The following is a 23,179-nucleotide window of genomic DNA, read 5'->3' as shown; positions in this document are numbered from 1 at the left end:
TTCGAACCCTCACCACCCTCCAGGCCTTCCGCAAAGCCCTTAAAACCTGGCTGTTCCGACAGGCCTGAGGCTAAAGAGCTTTTGCCGCCCCCCCCCTCGAATGGTATGATTGTTGTGTGCTTTTAAATTGTGTATTGTTTTGTTTGTCTTTTTATCCCTTGAGCCACGGTGGCGCAGTGGTTAAATGCAGCACTGCAGGCTACTTCAGCTGACTGCAGTTCAGCAGTTTGGCTGTTCAAATCCCACCAGGCTCAAGGTTGACTCAGCCTTCCATCCTTCCGAGGTGGGTGAAATGAGGACCCGGATTGTTGTTGGGGGCGATATGCTGACTCTGTAACCCGCTTAGAGAGGGCTGAAAGCCCTATGAAGCGGTATATTAGTCTAACTGCTATTGCTATTGCTATTATCCCTTATCTGTATCCCCTTCCCTGACTTGGATTGTGAGCCGCCCAGAGTCCCCTCCGGGGAAAAGGGCGGCATATAAGTGCAATAAATTCCAATTACCCACAATCGCGGATCTCCGGTTCAGTTTTCAGCCCGTTTCTTCGGCTAGGCGTTGGGCGTGTTTCGAGGTCAGTTTCGTAGCCGGATCTGGATCCCGAGCGTGTTGGAGGGAAAGGGGGGGGGAGAGATATGGGGAGGGGAAAAGAGATTCTCTGCCCCTCTTGTTACCAGCCCCCCCCCCCGCCGCCGCTGCCGCCTTCCTGCCCCTATAAAGGCCAAGTCCCTTGAGGCGCTGCCAGGCACTTCGCTCCGTCCCCTTTCGCCTTTTCACACTTCGGCCGGCCCTCCTTAGGCAGCCCCCGCCCCGGCTGGCCTCGCCCCGCCCGCTGACGAAGTGCCCCAGCCCCGAAGCACCAGCAAGTTCCTCCGGCGCTCGACGGGGCTGGTTGGGCAAGAAGTTGGGTCCGGGATTCCGCGAGCGCCTCGACTTCAGCACTTTCCCGGGACGCGGATTTTCTTTGGGCTGCTGTCCCCGTTTTGTCCCGTTGCTTTCCACTTTTTCTTTCTTATCACTTTCACTTCTTTCTTTCTTTCTTTCTTTCTTTCTTTCTTTCTTTCTTTCTTTCTTTCTTTCTTTTTCTTTCTTTCTTTCTTTCTTCTTTCTTTCTCCCTCCCTCCCTCCTTTCTTTCTTTCCGTTTGTCTTTCTTTCTTTCCGTTTGTCTTTCTTTCTTTCTTTCTCCCTCCCTCCCTCCTTTCTTTCTTTCCGTTTGTCTTTCTTTCTTTCCATTTGTCTTTCTTTCTTTCTTTCTTTCTTTCTTTCTTTCTTTCTTTCTTTCTTTCTTTCTTTCTTTCCTTTCCTTTCCTTTCCTTTCCTTTCCCCCTCCTTCCCACCCTCGTCCTGGCTGCCTGCTGGTTGCTCAAGAGGCAGGGATGGGGGGCCGCCCAAGGGGTCTTCAGCCCCTGCCTCCCAGCGCCGGGCGCCAAGCGCTCTTCTGCCCCCAGCAACGCTCAAGAGATGCAGATCAAACACGACCCAGCTGAGACCAGGATCCTTCACATCCCCCAGGAGCCTAGCGAGAACCTGCGTCGCCTTCGCGGACGGAAACTCTTGCTGGGCGAAGAGAAGAACCTGGCAGGCTGGTCTTTGCTGATGGCCATGCTGGGCATCTTCCTGATGGTGCTGCACACAGAGCTGGCCTGGTTCGGCCGCTGCAAGGTAAGTCGCTGACCACCAGCTCCTGACTTCTGACAGGGACCCTCTCTTCCTTCTTAAGCCTCACTTCAGCCTGGAAATCGGGTTCGTCTATTCTTGCTCCTGCTTTCATTCCAAATCACCTCGCACAGAATATGGTGTCGTTTTTTTTTTTTAATTAAAAAAAAGTTTGGCTTTCTGGAAAGTTGATCCTGCCAGATTTGGGCAAATTGGCAAGGAACTTTCTCTAATAGAATAGAATAGAATTCTTTATTGGGCAAGTGTGATTGGACACACGAGGAATTTGTTTTTGGTGCCTAGGCTCTCAGTGCAGATAAAAGGAAAAAAAAAATAGAATGCATTCATCAAGAACCATAAGATACCACACTTAGTGGTGGTTACAGGTGACTAAATAAGCAATCAAATCATAGGAAGCAAACAGAAAATTATAAATTGTAAAAATACAAGCAACGTGGTTATAATCATAAGTGGGAGGAGATAGGTTTAGGTTTAGGTTTAATTTTATTTGTATGCCGCCCTTTTCCCTGAAAGGGACTCAGGGCGGCTCACAACTCAAAAAGGAAGGGGAAATACAAACAGAATAACAAAACATAAAAACCATACATAGTTAAAAGCACAACAATCATACCATTCGAAGTGGGGCAGTGAGTCTTTAGCCCCAGGCCTGTCGGAACAGCCAGGTTTTAAGGCCTATGCGGAAGGCCTGGAGGGTGGTGAGGGTTCGAATCTCCATGGGGAGTTCGTTCCAGAGGGTCGGAGCAGCCACAGAGAAGGCTCTCCTCCGGGTAGTCGCCAGTCGACACTGGCCGGCTGATGGAATTCGGAGGAGGCCTAATCTGTGGGATCTAATTGGTCTAGTGGAGGTAATTGGCAATAGGAAGGATGAGAAGAAAAATATAATAATAATAACAATAATAACAATAATATTATTATTAATAATAGTAATAATAATCCAAATCCGGCGAAACAACTGGCCGCTGTGATACAGTTCTGTTGTTGCAATAATAATAATAATAATAATAATTAATAATAATAATAATAATAATAATAATAATAATAATAATATGGCAGCTTCCTGCAATAACACCAGCAGAGCTGCAAAAAACCTCCTCTGCTAGGAACGTTGTATATTTTTAAGACGGTACTTGGTTGATACCTAGGACGCTGGCAGCAACCCGTATCAACTATTAGCACCAGTGAATGGTGTTTGTGATGCATTTTTGAATGTTCAGTTGGCTGAGTTTCAAGTATATATCATATAACAAAATAGCAATAAAATACAGTAAAATAGTAACAGCAGATTAAGTTGTGGATGCTGTTTGCATGAAAGAGGCAGACAGATGTTGACCAATGAATGCTTTTCCAGTAGACTTTTCCGAACATTGGGATCATCCCATGTGGGGAAATGGGGAAGGGGTTGGGCTAGGATCTGGGAATCCCCAGATTTTAGTCCTTGCTCAGTTTTGGAAGCTTCCTTGAGCCCAAAACTCCCTCGCAAGGTTGTTGTGGGGATAAAATAGCAGAAGAGGGTCCTGGGTCCCCTCTTTGGTCCAGAATCAAAAGTAAGATGGAAGGCTAATTTCAGTGCTTCAAACTGTTTCACAATTGTAGTGAACAATTATAGTGGTTCCAAATTGGGGGCTTTATCGAAAGGCAACTTGGACTTTCGTTTTTCGCTTGAAGAACTGAAGAAGCTTCTTGGATGAGAAGCGAAATATCTTCAAGGAAAAAAACAAAGTCCAGCTGTCTTTTGGAAAAGCAGCCTTAGGATTCTCAACCTCAGCAACTTTAAGCTGGGTAGACTTCAACTCCGAGAATTCCCCAGCCAGCACAGCTGGCTGGGGAATTCTGAGAGTAGAAGTCCACCCATCTTAGTTGCTGAGGTTGAGAAATACTAGCCGAATTACTCAATAATTCTAAGGATGTTTTTGCCCACAAGTTCCGTGGAGTCTCAAAACTGTCCTCCGGCATTTTTATTAGCCAGAGTGCCATCTGTCTCTACCCAAGATAGCGCCTTATTTTAAGCAGAATCTGTCAAGATCTGCCAGTAAGTCCCTGCAATGTTGTGGTTACTGAGCTGGAACTGGGCACGTGGAGTGGTAGATTGTTTTTTTAGTCCTCTTTACAACATGTTTGTGCGGGGATCTTAACTGGGTTGACCTCACAGGAGGGGTGAGAATACGTTAGCCAGAAAGAAAGAAAGAAAGAAAGAAAGAAAGAAAGAAAGAAAGAAAGAAAGAAAGAAAGAAAGAAAGAAAGAAAGAAGTTTGTGCGGGGATCTTAACTCGGTTGACCTCACAGGAGGGGTGAGAATACGTTAGAAAGAAAGAAAGAAAGAAAGAAAGAAAGAAAGAAAGAAAGAAAGAAAGAAAGAAAGAAAGAGGAAGTGATCTGGCCTCCACCAAAAGGACCAGGGCAGAATAAAAATAAAAACACAACATTTCTCTTGCACGTGTCCTCTTTCTTCTGAAAGAGCCTTCGGAACACATTTTTTATGGCCCCAAAAGTGGAAGGAAACGTCAAAACCATTTATGGTTTCCTAAATCAACTTGATTGCAGCTTTCGAACAATCAACCAATGTCCTCCCCTCTCTGTGTGCCTAAAACAAAATTTTGACCAACGTGCTATGTAACCAGCCCAGTCCTGTAAAACCTGTCTCCAAATTTAATGGCCACAAGTTTTCACGTGGCTTAAAAAAGAGAGAGAGAGAGAGAGAGAGAGAGAGAAGATGTTCTCCACTATAACCACCATTCGTTTAGTGGCCAAAGTTACAATAGTCCTGAAAAATTGGATTTATAACCCATCCTCGCCTTTACGACGATTGCAGCCTTCCTGAGGTCACGTGCTCAACGGGATTGCCACTTTCCCAGCCCACTTCCGGCAATCAAATTCAGCGGAGGAAGCCAGATTTCTTAAACCACTGGGTGACCCACTTAACAACGGCAGCGATGCGCTAAAACAACGGCGGCAGAAAAGGTTGTCAAATCAGGCGTGACTCACTGAACCACTCCTTTGCTTAGCCGTGGAAATACCTGGTGCCAATTGTGGTCGTAATTCAAGGACTAGGGTACCTGCGGCTGCAAAAAGTAGACATGATTGTCGGTAGATTACTGTTCGATAGACACGAAAGCTGGTTTGCTCCTTTCAGAGAAAGCCGGGGGAATGATAGTCCTCGAGTGACGAACACAATGGATCCCAAAATGTAGTTTGCCAAGTGAAACATTTTCGAAGCGAGTTTTACCATTTTCCTTGTCGCCCGTTGTTAAGTGAATCACTGCCGTTGTTAAGTTAGTGACCTAGTCGTTAAGGGAATCTGGCTTCCCCGCAACGACTTTGCTTGGTCAGAAGGTCGCAAAAGGGGATCATACAACCCCAGTTGAGGCTGCAACCGTCATAAATACGAATCTGTTGGCAAGGGTCTGAATTTTGAGGCTGCAAAGGTGGTGACTGCGAAAAATGGTTGTAAATCAATCAATCAGAATAGAGCTGGAAGGGACCTTGGAGGTCTTCTAGTCCAGCCCCCTGCTCAAGCAGGAGACCCTGTACCATTTCAGACAAGCGACTGCTCAGTTTCCTTTTAAAAACCTCCAATCATGAAGCATCCACAACTTCTGGAGCAGTGTTTCTCAACCCTAGCAACTTGAAGATGTCCGGAACTTCAACTTCCAGAATTCCCCAGCCAGCGAATGCTGGCTGGGGAATTCTGGGAGTTGAAGTCCGGACATCTTCAAGTTGCCAAGGTTGAGAAACACTGTTCTGGAGGCAACTTCCATTCCTCTGGTTGATTGTCACATTTTTCAGTGCCGTCGTAACTCTGAGTGGCCACTAAAGGAACTGTTGTAAGCCGAGGACTACCCGTATACAAAGGGGCAGTTGGAACCGCTGGGGCACATCTGTGCTTCAAAATGGCACGAAGGCTCTGCCCTCAAAACCGAATAGAGGCTTAAATAAGATTTGATGATCTGACCCGCTGCCGTTTTTCTGAAGTGGCTTTGCAAACAGCTGCTGCGCCAAGCCGAGTTTCTAAATCAGCTGCAAGACCAGATGAGAGTGAGTTTTGGGCCTCTCCAGAATCTTGCACAGAATGCTTTATGGGGTAGCCGGGTACGGCTGTGCAAGAAAACGTGCAAAGGACACGTTGCCACCTTTCACGTTAAAAAAAGCGTGTTGCGATTATCTGCATCCGACTTGGGTAAATAATAGGAGAGCTATTGGCATCATCAGCACATTATACATCCGTCGATAGTATTACCCCCTGTCTTCAAAACAGGTTTGCACACTTGGATTTTCACACTGCCACTCTCTGAATGCACGGTTAGTTTAATCTCCAATATTTCTGCCTCGTTGAAATAACACATTCTTCCACCAAACCTCGTGATTTATTTACTTATTTTATCTTCCCAAAGTTGTCCTTGCTGGTGGCAGTTATTTCAAATGTTTACCTGAGTGGATTCAGTTTGCATTATTTGCAGATTGTAACCCCTCAAACCGGTGTAGACCCGGTGAAAAAAAATCAATCCCATTTTCTCTGTCTCCCCCCCCCCCTCCCACCCTTCAACGCTTCTGGCTTTGTGATCATTCTGGCCAAGAGCAACTTTTAAAAAAAACGTGAAGCGTGCGTGCTGTTTTATAAACTTTTGTAAACTTTCTGCCTGAAGTTTTGGCAGAATTGAAGTATTTCGGGATTTCTGATTGCAGGGATCCAAAACGTCCCTTCTTTTGAAAGATTTATCTGTTGTGATTAAATTGGACGAATCCTGGCTGTTATGGTTGCAAGATGTGAATGGTTAAGGTGAATTAGTAATGGGGAGATCTAGGCTTAAAGCTACCCTCAGCCGTGAAAGAATGAAAGTGATTTTTTTGCGGGGGGGGGGCATTCTCTTTCCTTAACCCTAATGCACAACAAGATCCAGAGACACGCTAAACAAATGCGGCTATCCGGTGGCTATGCAATTGTGGTGACATGAATGTTGAATGTTGAATGTTTATTTTATTTATATGCCGCCCTTTTCCCCCCGAAAGGGACTCAGGGCGGCTCACAACTCAACCAAGGGAGTGGGATACAGACAAAAATTAAAACGACACGCAACAATACATAATTTAAAATACACAAGAGTCATACCATTCGAGAAGGGGGTAGAAGCTTTTTAGCCCCAGGCCTGTCGGAATAGCCAGGTTTTAAGGGCTTTGCGGAAGGTCTGGAGGGTGGTGAGGGTTCGAATCTCCACGGGGAGTTCGTTCCAGAGGGTCGGAGCGGCCACAGAGAAGGCTCTCCTCCGGGTAGTCGCCAGTCGACACTGGCCGGCAGATGGGATTCGGAGGAGGCCTAATCTGTGGGATCTGATCGGTCTATTGGAGGTAATTGAGCTGAGGTGGCGCAGTGGGTAGAGTGCAGTACTGCAGGCCACTTCAGCTGACTGCTAGATCAGCAGTTCAGCGGTTCAAATCTCACCGGCTCAGGGTTGACTCAGCCTTCCATCCTTCCGAGTTGGGCAAAATGAGGACCCGGATTGTTGTTGGGGGCAATATGCTGACTCTGTAAACCGCTTAGAGAGGGCTGAAAGCCCTATGAAGCGGTATATAAAAATCTGCTATTGCTATTGCTATTGGTAATTGGCCACAGGTGTATACCTGCCCTTTGTGTCCCGATCAGTGTATGCTTGAGCACTTCATGGCAGTGGGACAGAACACAATGTTGCTAATTTCAGGGCAAGATCTGTTTCGTTTGTACATATGTTAATCTTATATTTGACATCATAGTATGTCTTATTTTAAGCATGATGCTTCTGATGCAAATAAGCAATAAATAAAAAAACCCCACCCCTGCCCTACAGGGTTGTTGTGCAGAAAGAGTGGAGGAGTGCAACATATGTTGCTTTGCATTTGTTTCATCTAACAAACGAAAGAACAAATAAACATTTGTCCATCGGAAAATGAAAAACGACGGGAAGAGAATTAGTTTCCTTCCCTTTGGAATGTCCGTTTTCTTCAACATGCATTGCAAAACTCCTTAATCTCCTTGTCCTCTGAAAGATGAATTTAGATTTGTGTCTCCCATGATAAAAAGTGGACAATGTTTTTGAGCCAAGAGTTACAGCAGGCTCTGGATTGATATGTCAGGGAGGAAAACGAAAGAAAAACCCTTTTCATTTGTATACAGGTAGCAAATGGAGCCCCAAATTTCATTGCTAAGCAAGGCAGTTGTTAAGTGGGTTTTGCCCATTTTACGATGTTTCTTGCCACCGTAGTTAAGGAATCGCTGCAGTTGTTAAGTTAGTAATCCAGTTGTTAAGTGAATAGAATAGAATAACAGACTTGGAAGAGGCCTTGGAGGTCTTCTAGTCCAACCCCCTGCTTAGGTAGGAAACCCTATATCATTTCAGACAAATGATTATCCAATCTCTTCTTAAAAATTTCCAGTGTTGGGGCATTCACAACTTCTGGAGGCAAGCTGTTCCCCTGATTAATTGTTTTCCCCGTCAGGAAATTTCTCCTTAATTCCAGATTACTTCTCTCCTTGATTAGTTTCCACCCATTGCTTCTTGTTCTGCCCTCAGGTGCCTTGGAGAATAGCTTGACTCCTTCTTCTTTGGGGCAACCCCTGAGATATTGGAACACTGCTATCATGTCTCCCCCCTAGTCCTTCTTTTCATTAAAGATGAATCTGGCTTCCCCATTGATTTTGCATGCCAGAAGGTCACGAAAGGGGAATCACATGACTTCTAGGATACCGCAACAGTCATAAATACATGCCAGTTGCCAAGTGTTCAAATTTTGATCACGTGAACACAGGGATGCCGTCACAGTCCCCAGGAGTGAAAAACGGCCGTAAGTAATTTTTTTCAGGGTTGTCGTAACTTCAAACAATCGCTAAACGAAAAGGGTTAAATTGAGGGCTACCTGTATGAACTCCAGGAATTTGATAGCATAGGTCTGTTTCTTCTTGGGATATTTATTCCATCATCTCCCCCTTCGATCGCATTAAAAATATCAGAAGTCGCACCGTGTTTCCTCGGAAATAAGACAGAGTCTTATTTTCTTTTGACCCCCCAAAATAAGCACTTGGCCTTATTTTCAGGGAGGTCTTATTATTTTTGAGGTGTAGGAGGCGGTGAGCGTGGCCACCTCAGGGCTGCTGCTGCGTTGCAATATTTTTGGGAGGTCTTATTTTCAGGGGAGGGTTTAATTTTGGGAAACAGGGTATTCGGGAGGTTCTGACCAGTTCTGGAGAACCGGTAGTGGAAATTTTGAGTAGTTTGGAGAACTGGTAAATACCACTCACTGGGCCTGCCCCCATCTCTTCTCTGCCTCCCAAGTCCCAGCTGATCGGGAGGAAATGGAGATTTTACAGTATCCTTCCCTTTGCCATGCCCACCAAGCCACACCCACCAAGCCATGCCATGCCCACCAAGCCACACTCACCAAGCAGCACCCACAGAACTGGTAGTAAAAAAAAATTGAATCCCACCACTGAATATCAAGTTGGGGATGAGGTGGGTGTGAATCTCAGGGCGCGGGGTTCAAATGTTGCCTCTTTTGCCTCCAGGAAAAATTAGAAACAGGAAAAGGGGATGTGGAATCCGCCAGAGTGCATTACCTGGGCATGCATATCAGTTTATCTCACCTCATAAAAGAAGCATCATCTTCCTTCAAGCCGACCTGTGGATTAGCCATAAAAGTGAGGGATTCTTAAATTGCCCAACCCCACCCATATGAGTCACCTTCTCTTTTATTTCTCTTTTCCAGCCATATCTTGGCCTTTCGTATTTTTTCATCTTGTGAGTAAAGAACTTCTTCCACACTTAAGGCTTTCTACAATATTTGCATTTTCCAGCCTGGTATTTGCACCGATTAGAATGTCTTCTCAAATCCGGAGAAGGAACTTGGCTTAGCCCAGGGATCGGCAACCTTAAACACTCAAAGAGCCACAAAGGTCCTAACCAGGAGCTCCCCATTCAATTCTGGAGCCAACCAGAAGTCCAGTTCCCCCACCATAGAGTCTCCTCCTAGCACAGCATCCTTTTTCCTCTACCTGTCCTAACTGAAAGCCCTATCAATTGTGGAGCTGACCGGTGAGAGGGAGCCACAGCAGAGGGATGAAAGAGCCACATGCGGCTCCAGAGCCGCAGGTTGCCTCTGGCTTAGCCTAATGAATGAACCCAGCTTAACCATTCTGCCAGTTGGAGGTTATGCCCAGGATCATATTTAGCCCAAAGGTGTTTTACCAAAATAGGTGTATCTACTAAGTCCATGGCTTAAAGAACTGTGAAGTTCACCTATAGTTCTCCAAAGGATTACAGGGCAATTTATATTTATAGGGTGTAATCTTCACAACAAGGAGAATCACAAGAGTGCTTGGATCAAGGACGAGAAATTGAAGGGAGATTCGTGCTAGCTGCGGAATTCTGGGAGTTGAAGTCTGCATGGCTTAAGGTGGCCATGATTGAAAAACACCCATCCAAAGTATAATTTCTCCTCTCTTTCTTGTTAATTTCTGAGATTAATTTGCACAGCATAGAACATTTACTGAACAAGGCAATGGGCAGATAGTTGGTCAGTTAGTTTGGGATCTACACAGTTATGGATTTTATTGAAAAAAACAAAAAAAGCATTCTCCAGAACATGTTACTACAAGGAATAATATACCTTAATAGCAATAGCAATAGCAGTTAGACTTATATACCGCTTCATAGAGCTTTCAGCCCTCTCTAAGCAGTTTACAGAGTCAGCATATTGCCCCCAACAATCCGGGTCCTCATTTTACCCACCTCGGAAGGATGGAAGGCTGAGTCAACCTTGATCCAGTGAGATTTGAACCGCCGAACTGCAGCTAACAGTCAGCTGAAGTGGCTGCAGTACTGCACTCTAACCACTGCGCCACCTCCATTCCTTTAGAGGCAGGACTGAGAGAAGTGTTCCTCAGCCTGATAGCAATAGCAATAGCAGTTAGACTTATATACCGCTTCATAGAGCTTTCAGCCCACTCTAAGCGGTTTACAGAGTCAGCATATTGCCCCCAACAATCCGGGTCCTCATTTTACCCACCTCGGAAGGATGGAAGGCTGAGTCAACCCTGAGCCGGTGAGATTCGAACAGCAGAACTGCAGTCAGCTGAAGTAGCCTGCAGTGCTGCATTTAACCACTGCGCCACCTCGGCTCTATATGAGGGAAGATCCTTGTTTGGTCTTCTATAGGGAGATAGTTCCATCTGTAAAGAAAGGGGAAAAAGCATTGTTGGGTGTGGGTTTACTCTTCTCAACCCAGAAATTACCACGGGAGACCAGAGCCCAGCAACCAGAGGGGCCCAGATGGTTCCAACAGGTTGCTGATCTCTGAATAATCCTCCCTGGGCGCTCAGATAGTTGGACCAGAAGTTTCTACTAGGGAAAGCATCAATTTGGGGCTACAACATCTTGGCCTGGTCTTGGTGTCCCTGAGCAGGGGCCTGGCAATGGATAAGGGACTCTGCTGCAGGGATGCAATAGCAGTAGACTTATATACCGCTTCATAGGCCTTTCAGGCCTCTCTAAGCGGTTTACAGAGAGTCAGCATATTGCCCCCAACAATCTGGGTCCTCATTTTACCCACCTTGGAAGGATGGAAGGCTGAGTCAACCCTGAGCCGGTGAGATTTGAACCGCTGAACTGCTGATCTAGCAGTAGCCTGCAGTGCTGCATTTAACCACTGCGCCACCTTGGCTCTTGTATGCGTCCCTGAATCATGGAGACGACTGCTCTAGAAATAAGGAGAAATTTCCTTAGCAGTGCGGACAAGTAATGAGTGGAAGAGCTCACCTTCAGAAGTTGTGGGTGTTCCATGAATGTGTGCATGCGCTTTGCTGGTGCGTGTGGCTTGCATGCATGTGCACGGCTTAGAAAACATGGCTAAATAGGATGGCATAGAGCTGGGGTGGGTGGATGGGTGGGTGGCCACAGGTCGCCACTACAAGTTTGGCTGAAGCAGTCTGAATTGGCTGAATACCATCACTGGTGACTCCTCTATACAATACTGAAGAACAAGCTATGATTTGATTCCTGAGCCGTCAAACTCCTCAAGGAAGGGGAGGTCCCGTCCTCTTCTGTTATTCTGCAGAATGCTAGTGGGCTGTATATGCCATGCAGCAAGCATGTTGGGTAGATCTGCCCCGTGTCTTCTCCCTCTGCGAGGAGTTTGATGTCCCAGGAATCAAACCATAGCTTGCTTCGCACCATTGCACAGAGAGGGCACCTCAAAAAATGCTCTTGTGCCTTGGTACGGGGGTCTCTCTCGCACCCCTCTGACGTCTCCAGGTAGGCTGCCTTAGACTATGGAGTCTCCGCTTAGCCAAAGTGGCAAAGGCTCCTCCAATGGGTTCCAGGTGTTATATATGGCAGGGGGTCTCCAACCTTGGCGGCTTTAAGACTTGTGGACTTCAACTCCCAGAGTTCCTCAGCCAGGAAGTTGGAATCCACATGGCTTAAAAGTTGCCAAGGTTGGAGACCCCTGCCATATATATGTTGTTGATAAATAATTTTAATAAGGAAGTGATTAAAATTGGTATATATATGAAGTGACTATTCAGAATGCCTTGTTGAAAAATGAAAAATGAAGCATCTTTGTTTGAATGTATGATGTACCAGGACAATAATGAATATAAGCATACCCGATAGTTGATTGGTGGGATTATACATAATTGAAAACAGTGATATACAAATATAAATGGCTGGTAAATCTTTTTCATATCGGGATATGTGATTGTATAAAGGCATATTATTATTAAACAGACAACCAAGAATGTAAGGGAATTAGGTTTATTGAAAAAAAATATTAATTGTAATTGAATATACACTGTACAATGAAAGTGAGGTATTTAGTTATATTAGATGAAAAATCTGTTATTTTAAATGTAATTGAGAATATGGATGCAAAAACACTTGTAACCAAACGACATGCTGTAGGATGAGATTATATATTTTTTAATATTGGCTTTTAAAAAGTTTAAAAATAAAAACAAATTGCCAAACGAAAAAGTTGCCAAGGTTGGAGACCGCTGATATATGGGATTGGGGGGGGGGGGTTTGCAAGGCTCAGTGGATGAAAGGTGCTTTTTCAAAAGGCAACTGGACTTAGTTTATAGAGAGCCGAAGTGGCGCAGTGGGTAGAGTGCAGTACTGCAGGCCACTTCAGCTGACTGCTATCTGTAGTTCGGCGGTTCAAATCTCACCGGCTCAAGGTTGACTCAGCCTTCCATCCTTCCGAGGTGGGTGAATGGGGACCCGGATTGTTGTTGGGGGCAATATGCTGACTCTGTAAACCGCTTAGAGAGGGCTGAAAGCCCTATGAAGCGGTATATGTCTAACTGCTATTGCTATTGCTATTGCTAGTTTCTACTACAATGCGCTCTACATGGGGCAGCCTTTGAAGAGTATTCGGAGACTACAACTCGTCCAGAATGCAGCCGCGCGAGCGATTGTGGGTGCACCTCGGTACACCCACGTTACACCTATCCTCCACGAGCTGCACTGGCTACCGATTGGTCTCCGGATACGCTTCAAAGTGCTAGTCGTAACTTATAAAGCCCTTCATGGTATTGGACCTGAGTAGTTGAGAGACCCCCTGCTGCCAATTACCTCCCAAAGACCCGTTAGATCACACAGGGTCGGCCTCCTCCGGGTTCCGTCTACCAGCCAATGCCACCTGGCTACCCCCCGGGGGAGGGCCTTCTCTGTGGCAGCTCCGGCCCTTTGGAACGAACTCCCCGCGGAGATTCGGACCCTCACCTCTCTCCAGGCCTTCCGGAAAGCTGTCAAAACGTGGCTGTGCCGGCAGGCCTGGGGTTGATGAGTTCCCCTCCCCTCTCGACTTGTATGGCTGTATGACTCTTGTGTATTTTAATTACGTGTATTGTGTTTGTATCCCCTTTTCCCCTTTTGAGTTGTTCGCTGCCCTGAGTCCCTCCCGGAGAAGGGCGGCATACAAATAAACTAAATCTTAAATCTTAAATCTTAGTTTCTTCTTGAAGGCGTTTCACGTCTCATCCCAGTTTCTTAGTTCTTCACAGGTTGACATTTGCACATGACCTGCGCTTGCTTAAAAGGTGATTCTTTTTGCCTTGCAGCCAAGAAAAGGTGCTGTCACATTTCTTGCTCTGCCGTTGCGTGTGGGAAGTGCAGAGGAGCCAGCTTAGGGATTCTGTTAACGGGTGGGTGGATGGGGGGAATGCCGTTGGCTTAAACACCCCAGAAATGACCTTCCTTCTCTCAGAAGTTGGAACATTCCATAACGCCACCTTGCTCAACCAGGACCAAAATCCTGGTTGATGGACTTATTAAAAAAAAAAGCATTCCGAAAACAGCACTCGGAAAGAAATCCTTCTCAGTTTGCTACACTCACACAATGCATTAAGATGGATTAGTTTCCAAACTTGCTTATCGTGCTTTTTTAGCCTAGTGGCGCTATGCATGAATTTAATTTTACGGTTTACGCTTATAGGGATGTAGAAAATGAAACAGGATAGAACCAGAAATGGTATAAGGTTTCCTGCCTGAGCTGGGGGGTTGGACTAGAAGACCTCCAAGGCCCCTTCCAGTCCTGTCATTCTGTTTAAATGATCAATTAACTAGACTTAAGTACAGAATTGTACTGGCTACGCGGTGGCTCAGGGGCTAAGACGCTGAGCTTGTCGATGAGAAAGGTTGGCAGTTTGGCGGTTCAAATCCCTAGTGCCACGTAATGGAGCGAGCGCCTGTTACTTGTCCCAGCTTCTGCCAACCTAGCAGTTCGAAAGCATGTAAAAAATGCAAGTAGAAAAATAGGAACCACTTTTGGTGGGAAGGTAACAGCGTTCGGTGAGCCTTTGGCGTTGAGTCATGCCGGCCACATGACCACGAAGACGTCTTTAAGCAGCGCTGGCTCTTTGGCTTTGAAACTGAGATGAGCACCGCCCCCTAAAGTCGGGACATAGTGACTAGCACATATGTGCGAGGGAAACATTTACCTTTACCTTATTATGCATGAATTTAATTTTATGGTTTATAGTTATAGGGATGTAGAAAATGAAACAGTATATGCGGCTTCCTGAAATGGTATAAGGTTTTCTGCCTGAGCAGGGGGTCGGATTAGAAAACCTCCAAGGTCCATTGCCTCTTATTCTGTTTAAATGATCAATTAACTAGACTAAGTGCAGTATGGAAAAGAATCCAGCTGCCAGATGAATCTTCCAAGATTGTAGGCGTTCCCCGCCTCCCCCTAGATCTGGGTTTCTTGAATCTGAATCTAGATTTGGACCAGACAGGAAATTGAGTATTGAACCTTCCTTTTGTATCATCTGCATGAAACATACATCGTGTCTCAAAGGCAGCATCGTCCTGAGAAATTCCAGGAGGCAACGGGGAGAAAGAATCAGTGGCAATCTCTTTTTTTCCTGATCTTTTTCTTTCTCTCAAATTGTTCTTTGGTGGGAATAGGATGTGTGTGTGTGTGTGTGTGTGTGTGTGTGTGTGTGTGTGTGTGTGTATGTGTGAGTGCATTAGTGCAGGGGGTCTCCAACCTTGTCAACTTTCAGACTTGTAGACTTCAACTCCCAGAGTTCTTCAGCTAGCTTTGCTCTTTCTTTGCTGGTTGAGGAACTCTGGGAGTTGAAGTTCACCAATCTGAAAGTTGCCAAGGTTGGAGACCCCTGCATTAGTGTACATGCTTATGCATAATCTGGGGAATGGACTTTATTTTATGAGTTTTGATGCAATATATCTATCATCTATCTGTCTGTCTGTCTGTCTGTCTGTCTGCCTGTCTGTCTATAATCTGTCTGTCTGTCTGTCTGTCTGTCTGTCTGTCTATCTATCTATCTATCTATCTATCTATCTATCTATCTATCTATCTATCTATCTATCTATCTATCTATCTATCTATCTATCTATCTAGCTATCTATCGTCTATGTCTATGTCTATGTCTATGTATCTATATCTATATATCTCTATCTCTATCTCTATCATCTCTATCTCTATCTCTATCTATCTCTATCTCTATCTCCTCTATCTCTATCTCTATCTCTATCTCTATCTCTATCTATCTCTATCTCTATCTCTATCTCTATCTCCTCTATCTCTATCTCTATCTCTATCTCTATCTCTATCTCTATCTCTATCTCTATCTCTATCTCTATCTATCTCTATCTCTATCTCTATCTCTATCTCTATCTCTATCTCTATCTCTATCTCTATCTCTATCTCTATCTCTATCTCTATCTCTATATCTATCAGGGATTGATTGATTGATCATTTCGTAGCCCAACCTTGCACCTAACAAGGAAAGCCTGAAATTGTGACTATTTCATAAAAATAAACACAGCAGGGGAACTGCTGATGACTTTAAGGTGGTTTCAGCCTTTTCCTTCAAACTGGGGGAAGGGTGGGGGTGTCAGTGCTCCTTTCCCCCAAATTCCGGCCGGCTTTACAAATGTGAGTTGGCAAACTCAAGTTTCCCAGCTGAGATGTCAAGTTAGATCTCGCTGAAGGGCCTAAGAAAAAAAGAAAAAAAAAGAGAACTTACTTGCTCTGACTTCTCCAGGCATTGCAGAAATACAAGGGCCAGATCGCTAGCCAGGTGGGTTGAGACTTCTGGGAGTTGTAGTCCAGCAGCATTTAGAAACTCACATTCACGCACGGAACCCTGAATTCTAAGAGAAGCTTTTGACAATGTTGGAATTCTAACTGGTCTAACTGGGTTCTGACAGGATGCCAGATTGTGAAGCTGGTTAACGTAACCTAGGAGTGATGCTCACAAAAGCAACTACAGGGCACCTTCATTCTGGTTCATGCAACATACGGTGACATAGGCTGCCGTTGAAGCCCTTAAAGCTGAACTAGGACCAACTCCAGCCCATGTTCATCTGGATTTTGCATAAATCTGTCCCCATTCTCTTCTGCCTGCGGTGGGAGGTTGATGGACATCAGAAGGGATTAGATTAGATTAACAGAGTTGGAAGGGCCCTTGTAGATCATCTAGTCCTACCTCCTGCCCAAGCAGGAGACTCTAGTCTACACCATTTCTGACAAATGGCAGTCCAATCTCTTCTTGAAAGCCTCCAGTGATGAAGCTCCCACAACTTCCGAAGGCAATTTTGGTTCCATGGATTGATTGCTCTCACGGTCAAAAAATGTCTCCTTATTTCCAGGTTGAATCTCTCCTGGTTCAGTTTCCATCCATTGTTCTTTGTCTGGCCTTCAGGTGCTTTGGAAAATAACTTGACCCCCCCACTCCTCTCTCTATGGCAGCCCCTCAAATATTGAAACACTGATATCTCCTTGTCCTTCTCTTCACTAGATGAGCCATCCCCAGTTCCGGCAACCATTCTTCATGTGTTTTAATCTCCAGCCCCCTGATCATCTTGGTGGCTCTTCTCTGTTAGATTGGCAGTTGAAAGGAGAACATGCTGGACCTATCTTCTTCTCAAAATAGAGAGGCATCCCCCAGACACCCGAAAAAATCAGGCAGGGATTGATTCGTACTGTTGTAGCTATCATCCTGACTTTTTATACCATGCCTGTGGACATCGTTGGGTGGACATATCCTTTTGTTTGTTTGTTTGTTGCCGAGGTGGCGCAGTGGCTAGGGCGCAGTACTGCAGGCCACTTCAGCTGACTGTTATCTGCAGTTCAGCAGTTCTAATCTCACTGGCTCAAGGTTGACTCAGCCTTCCATCCTTCCGAGGTGGGTGAAATGAGGACACAGACTGTGGGGGCAGTATGCTGACTCTGTAAACCGCTTAGAGAGGGCTGAAGGCCCTATGAAGCGGTATATAAGTCTAACTGCTATTGCTATTACTATTGCTATCAAGTCATGTTGACTTCTAGCTACTGCCTAGACAAGTCCCTGCAGTTTTTATCTTGGTAAGATTGCAGTAGAATAGCGATAGAATTTAGACTTATATACCACTTTAGAGTGCCTTACAGCTCTCTCTAAGTGGTTTACAGAGTCAACACATTCCCCCCAACACTCTGGCTTCTCATTTTATCCACCTCGGAAGGATGGAAGGTTGAGTCAACTTTGAGCCTGGTGAGATTTGAACTGCCAAATTGCAACCAGCTGGCAGCCAGCAGAAATAGCCTGCAGTACTGCACTCTAGCCACTGGGCCACCGCAGCTCAATAGGGGTTTGCCATTGCTTCCTTCCTAGGGCGGAGAAGGAATGACTGGCCCAAGGTCATCCAGCTGGCTTCTTGTCTAAGGCAGGATTAGAACCAAGAGTCTCCTGGTCCTTAGTCCAATATCTTAACCACTACGCCAACCGGACTCTCTGGAATGGGCCCCTAAATCTCCAGAAGTCAAGAGCTACTTGCAGAAGTTGAAGACAAGGTGGCCTTTAGGTGTGCACCATGGGGCCGAGAGTCCTTCTGCAGTTCAAGTTCAGTGCTGGGGCCGAACTCTTGTTTGTTCTTGTCAGCCTTGCAAAGTCTGTTGCAATCTGCGTTTTGTCTTTGCAAGGAGGGTCAAAAACAGGAATTGGAGAAAACTCCAACCCGTTGAGTAATTCCGGGCAAAACTCGGCTGACAAGTGTGATTCTAAGCACAGTTATCTCAAGTTGTTACCACCCACTTGAAGTATAAGAGCTGGCAACAGCAGGGCAATTATGAGATAAAGCTAACATGGGATCGGTTTATTTATTTATTAGCGAATTCCCGTCCTTCAGGGATCTGAACAGCCGTCCTTATTCAATGGCACATTTTGTTTTTGACCAGGAAGCAAAAGAAATCAAGGTGTTTTTCCCCTTCCATGCTGACCTTTCCATGGCTCTCTTCCTTGCAAACCGTACCTTAATAACAACAATTGCAGTCTTATTATTATGAGCCAAGGTGGCGCGGTGGTTAAATGCAGCATTGCAGGCTGACTGCTAGATCAGCAGTTCAGCGGTTCAAATCTCACCGGCTCAGGGTTGACTCAGCCTTCCATCCTTCCGAGGTGGGTAAAATGAGGACCCGGATTGTTGTTGGGGGCAATATGCTGACTCTGTAAACCGCTTAGAGAGGGCTGAAAGCCCTATGAAGTGGTATATAAGTCTACTGTTATTGCTATTATTATTGCTATATTAATAATGCAACATTACTGCAGCTGCAACGACAGACAGTCCTCGACGTAGGACCACAATAGAGCCCAACGTTTCTGTTGTTAAGTGGGACATTTGCCAAGTGAGTTTTGCTCCCGTTTTACGACCTTTCTTGCTTCGTGGTTAAGTGAATCGCTGCAGGTGATCAGTTAGTATAACCTGGTTGTTAAGTGAATCCGGCTTCCCCGTTGAGTGTGCTTGCCAGAAGGTCGCAAAAGAGGGTCACGTGACCTTGGGACACAGCAACGGTCGTAAGTATGAACCGGTGGCCCCAAGCATCTGAATTTTGATCCCACGATCCCGGGAATGCTTCAAAAGGTGAACAATGGTCATCAGTCACATTTTCTTTCCCATGGCCGTTGTAACTTTGAACAGTCGCTGAATAAACTGTTGTAAGTTGAGGACTACAATAGGACAAACAAGATTTAAAAGAGTAAGAGGGAGAACCGCTACCCCAACAGGCAGCTCTCAGCTTACAACAAAAGGTTGGGGCAGTCAGAATTTTCATCCCTAAGCGAGGCAGTTGTTAAGTGAGTCAGCTCGTTTTCCAATTGTTATTTTTTTGCCAGTTGTTCAGTGAATCAAGCAAATCTGATTTCCCTTATCGGAAGCCAGCCGAGAAGATTGCAAATGGTCATCTGGTTGCTGGTTGCCATGGACCCTAATTTTGATTACGTGACTCTGAGGATGCTGTAGTGAAGATAAATGCAAGGACTTTTTAAGAAGAGATGGGACCACCATTGGTGTAGGGCAGTGGTCCTGAGCCTTTTCTTCACCCACCCACCACTTTTAAATAACTTCTGTGGCTACGCGACACCAAGACATAACTCAAGAATGGAATGAACTCCCCGTGGAGATTCGGACCCTCACCACCGTCCAATCCTTCCGCGCTGCTGTAAAGATCTGGCTGTCCCGGCTGGCCTGGGGTTAAGATTATAGCCCCACTCGAATGGTGTGATTGTTGCATTTTCTCTCTTTTAATATGTTGTATTGTTTATTGTTTGTTGTTTCCCCCTCCCTTTTGAATTGTGAGCCGCCCTGAGTCCCCTTAGGGAAAAGGGCGGCATACAAATAAAGGCAAAATCAAATCAAATCAAATCAAATCAAAACCCTAACATTTCTCCAAGCCTTCGCGGAACCCCTCTGATGACATCACAGCCCCTCAGGGGTCTGGGGCCCACAGGTTGAGAACTACTGGTCTAGCGTTTCCTTCCAGAGCAGTGGGTTGGACTAGAAGACCTCTGAGAGCCCTTCCAATTCTATTATTCCAACTGGCCGTGCGTCATTTTTGTCAGTGCTGTTGTAACTTCAGACACTAAACAAATTAGAGCCGAGGTGGCGCAATGGTTAGGGTGCAGTACTGCAGGCCACTTCAGCTGACTGTTATCTGCAGTTCGGCGGTTCAAATCTCACCGGCTCAAGGTTGACTCAGCCTTCCACCCTTCCGAGGTGGGTGAAATGAAAACCCAGATTGTTGGGGGCGATATGCTGACTCTGTAAACCGCTTAGAGAGGGCTGAAAGCCCTATGAAGCGGTATATAAGTCTAACTGCTATTGCTATTGCTCAATGGTTATAAACTGAGGATTTATTTCTGTAGGATAGACAAGATTTAATTTCAAACTTTTTGGGGACAAAGCTGCAGGGCTACATCAGGAGAATAACCGATATTCAAACTTTTTCATTTTGTTCTCTGGCCAATATCGACAAACAGCCCCGAGCAAGTTGGCTTGAAGTGAAAAAATTGGGCTAGGTATTTCGTGTACCTCCGTCTTGATCCTCATCAATCCCGATATCCTGCTTGTTTTGGCAGTGTGTGCTCATTATGGGATGCGAGTTACCGGCAGCCGCTTCATCCACTCCGGTGCAACAGTGTGTGTGTGTGTATGTATTTGAAGTGGAAAGCAGAAGAGAGCTAAGCGTGGAAACGCGGGCCTTCGCTATCCAGATTTGTGGAAAGAGCGAAACAGCTGCGGTGTAAGCGTAACTTTCCATTCCGAGTGTGCCAGTTCGAACAACACATTGTGAAAAAGGGCGCGCGCGGGGGGGGGGGAGGCAGCTCGGGATCTTAATTCCCACAAAATATTTGGCCGCCGGCCCAGAGAATCAAGGAAGCAACAACAACAAGAACCAGGATATATGTGTGTATATGGGGTGTGTGTGTGCTGGTATGTGTGTTTCCTCTTGGTCCGTTAGCAAAACCCTCAGCTGTATCTTGCAGGAGCTGCAATAAGGGTGACTCAAGCAGTGATCTGGACGTAGGGACAGATTTCATTTTCCTGGGCTCCAAGACCACCGCAGAGGGGGACTGCTGCAGCCAAGAAGTTAAAAGACGCTTGCTCCTGGGGAGGAAAGCTGTGGCAAAACTAGACAGCATACTAAAAAGCAGAGACGTCATCCTGCCAACAAAAGTGTGTATAGTCAGGACTATGGTTTTCCCAGTTGCAATGGATGGCTGTGAAAGTTGGACCATAAGGAAGGCTGAGTGCCAAAGAATTGAGGCCTTTGAACTCTGGGGCTGGAGAAGACTCCTGCATTGAGTCCCTTGGACTGCAAGGCCATCACACCAGTCAGTCCTAGAGGAGATCAATCCTGACTGCTCTTGAGAAGGCCAGATCCTAAAGATGAAACTCAAATCCTTTGGCCACCTAACAAGAAAGAAGGACTCCCTGGAGAAGAGCCTCATGCTGGGAACGATGGAGGGCAGAAGAAGAAGGGGACGATAGAGAATGAGGTGGCTGGATGGAGTCACCAAAGCAGTTGGCGAGAGCTTAAATGGACTCCAGAGGATGGTAGAGGACAGGAAGGCCTGGAGGAACGTTGTCCGTGGGGGTCACGATGGGTCGGACACGACTTCTCAACTAACAACAACAACAGGCAATGTTCCTGTAACAGATCCTGTATTAATCTTAGCCTTAAATCCCCTTTAGATCTCACAGTGATCAGCATGTGAAAAATGGCCAGCGCAAACCCATTCAGGTTTCTCAATGCTGCGGGCCAAAGAGAGGAAGAGGAAGATTTCCTGTGGGGCCAGCAGGAACGCTGAGTGCTTTGGATTGACAGCCCCAAAAGCTTTGAGGAAGCATCTTGAAGGAACTTCCTTATTTTGGGCTACCGATGGGATAGAAAGCGGCCTTTTGTTTGGGAGTTGGCGGGTTGCACAATTCCTCCACATTTGGCGCAAGGCCAGGGGGCCCTGGCACACGTGCCCCGTATCGGCTCAGAGGTCTGCTTTCCCCACCAGCTCTTCCTTATTCCGGATTGCCGGCTCCTCGCCTCTGCCTGACCGCCGGCAAAGGGCACCCGTTAGTTTCCCTTGATGGATTTTTTTCCCCCCTGCCCCCGATCTTGAGTCTGCAAACAGTCTTTGGCTCTCTTCTGGATCTGCTTCGGTCGTGCCTCCTCCTTGTTTGGGAACACGGCGGGGAAATTGTCGGAAACGTGAAGGAAAGCATTACTCAGAAGTTCTGCAATTGGTACAAAGGGGCTGCAATTTGTGGATTTTCGTTTTGTTTTTCCAAATCCAAAATTATTATGTAAATGAGCTGCCTTCTTATAGTGAAGAAGGTAGCTCACGTTACAGCCAACTCCTGTCCAAATGATGATTAGAGTCAGTGGTGGGATTCAAATAATTTAACAACCGGTTCTCTGCCCTAATGATTTCTTCCAACAACCAGTTCACCAAACTGCTCAGAAAGTTAACAACCGGTTCTCCCGAACTGGTCCGAACTGGCTGAATCCCACCACTGGTTACAGTATTTTCAAATCTGCATATAGATTACAGATTAACAGAGTTGGAAGGGACCTTGTGGGTCGGCTAGTCCACAGCAACAGTATCCTTCCCAGAGGTGGGTTCCTACCAGTTCGCACCTATTCGGTAGAACCGGTTCATCAAATCTACCAAACCAGGATTAGAAGAGGTTCCACCGGAAAGCAGGCCACACCTACAGAAGAGGTTCCAAATTTTTTTGAAACCCACCACTGACTTGCGTGCTTCAATGCCAGAGTTTCTGAGCCAACATGACTGGAGGAGGAATTCTGGGAGTTGAAGTCCACAAGTCTTAAAGCTGTCAGGTTTGAAGACCCCTAGTTTTTTTTCTCTAAAGGGTTAGGGGTGCAAGGATCTTGTAACTTGACAGCTTTAAGACCTGCATGCTTCAATGCCAGAGTTTCTGAATAGCTACTTGGACCGACCTAAGTACTAATTCATAATTTCATATCCGGTCACATGGGTGGCAAGCCACTCCCACAAAGAAGGCCACACCCATAGAGTAGGTTCGAACAATTTTTGAAACCCACCACTGATCCTTCCCCTGGAGTGGGGAGGGAATGGGGATTTTACAGTGCCCTTCCACTGCCATGCCCACCAAGCCACACCATGCCCACAACGCCATGCCCACAGAACCGGTAGTAAACTTCTTTGAATCCCACCACTGGAC

At 46.0% G+C, this 23,179-nt stretch overlaps 1 protein-coding gene across 1 annotated transcript in view; it reads left to right on the top strand.

The window, feature by feature from the left end:
- Positions 1-1,264: 1,264 nt before the first annotated feature.
- KCNN4 (potassium calcium-activated channel subfamily N member 4) overlaps positions 1,265-23,179 on the top strand; it is a 58,872-nt gene continuing 36,957 nt past the window's right edge. Inside the window, exon 1 of the mRNA XM_087727769.1 lies at positions 1,265-1,661. Within this exon, the coding sequence (XP_087583895.1) occupies positions 1,461-1,661 (201 nt within the window). The 5' untranslated portion in view covers positions 1,265-1,460. The remainder of the gene's footprint in view (positions 1,662-23,179) is intronic.

This window comes from Thamnophis sirtalis, unplaced genomic scaffold, assembly GCF_051295495.1.
Source record: "Thamnophis sirtalis isolate CommonGarterSnake01/CBP01778 unplaced genomic scaffold, rThaSir2_p1.2 scaffold_13, whole genome shotgun sequence".
In the NCBI taxonomy this organism is placed as follows: Eukaryota; Metazoa; Chordata; class Lepidosauria; order Squamata; family Natricidae; genus Thamnophis; species Thamnophis sirtalis.
The sequence above is the reverse complement of the archived record's forward strand: the minus strand, read 5'-3'. Positions and strand labels throughout refer to the sequence as shown.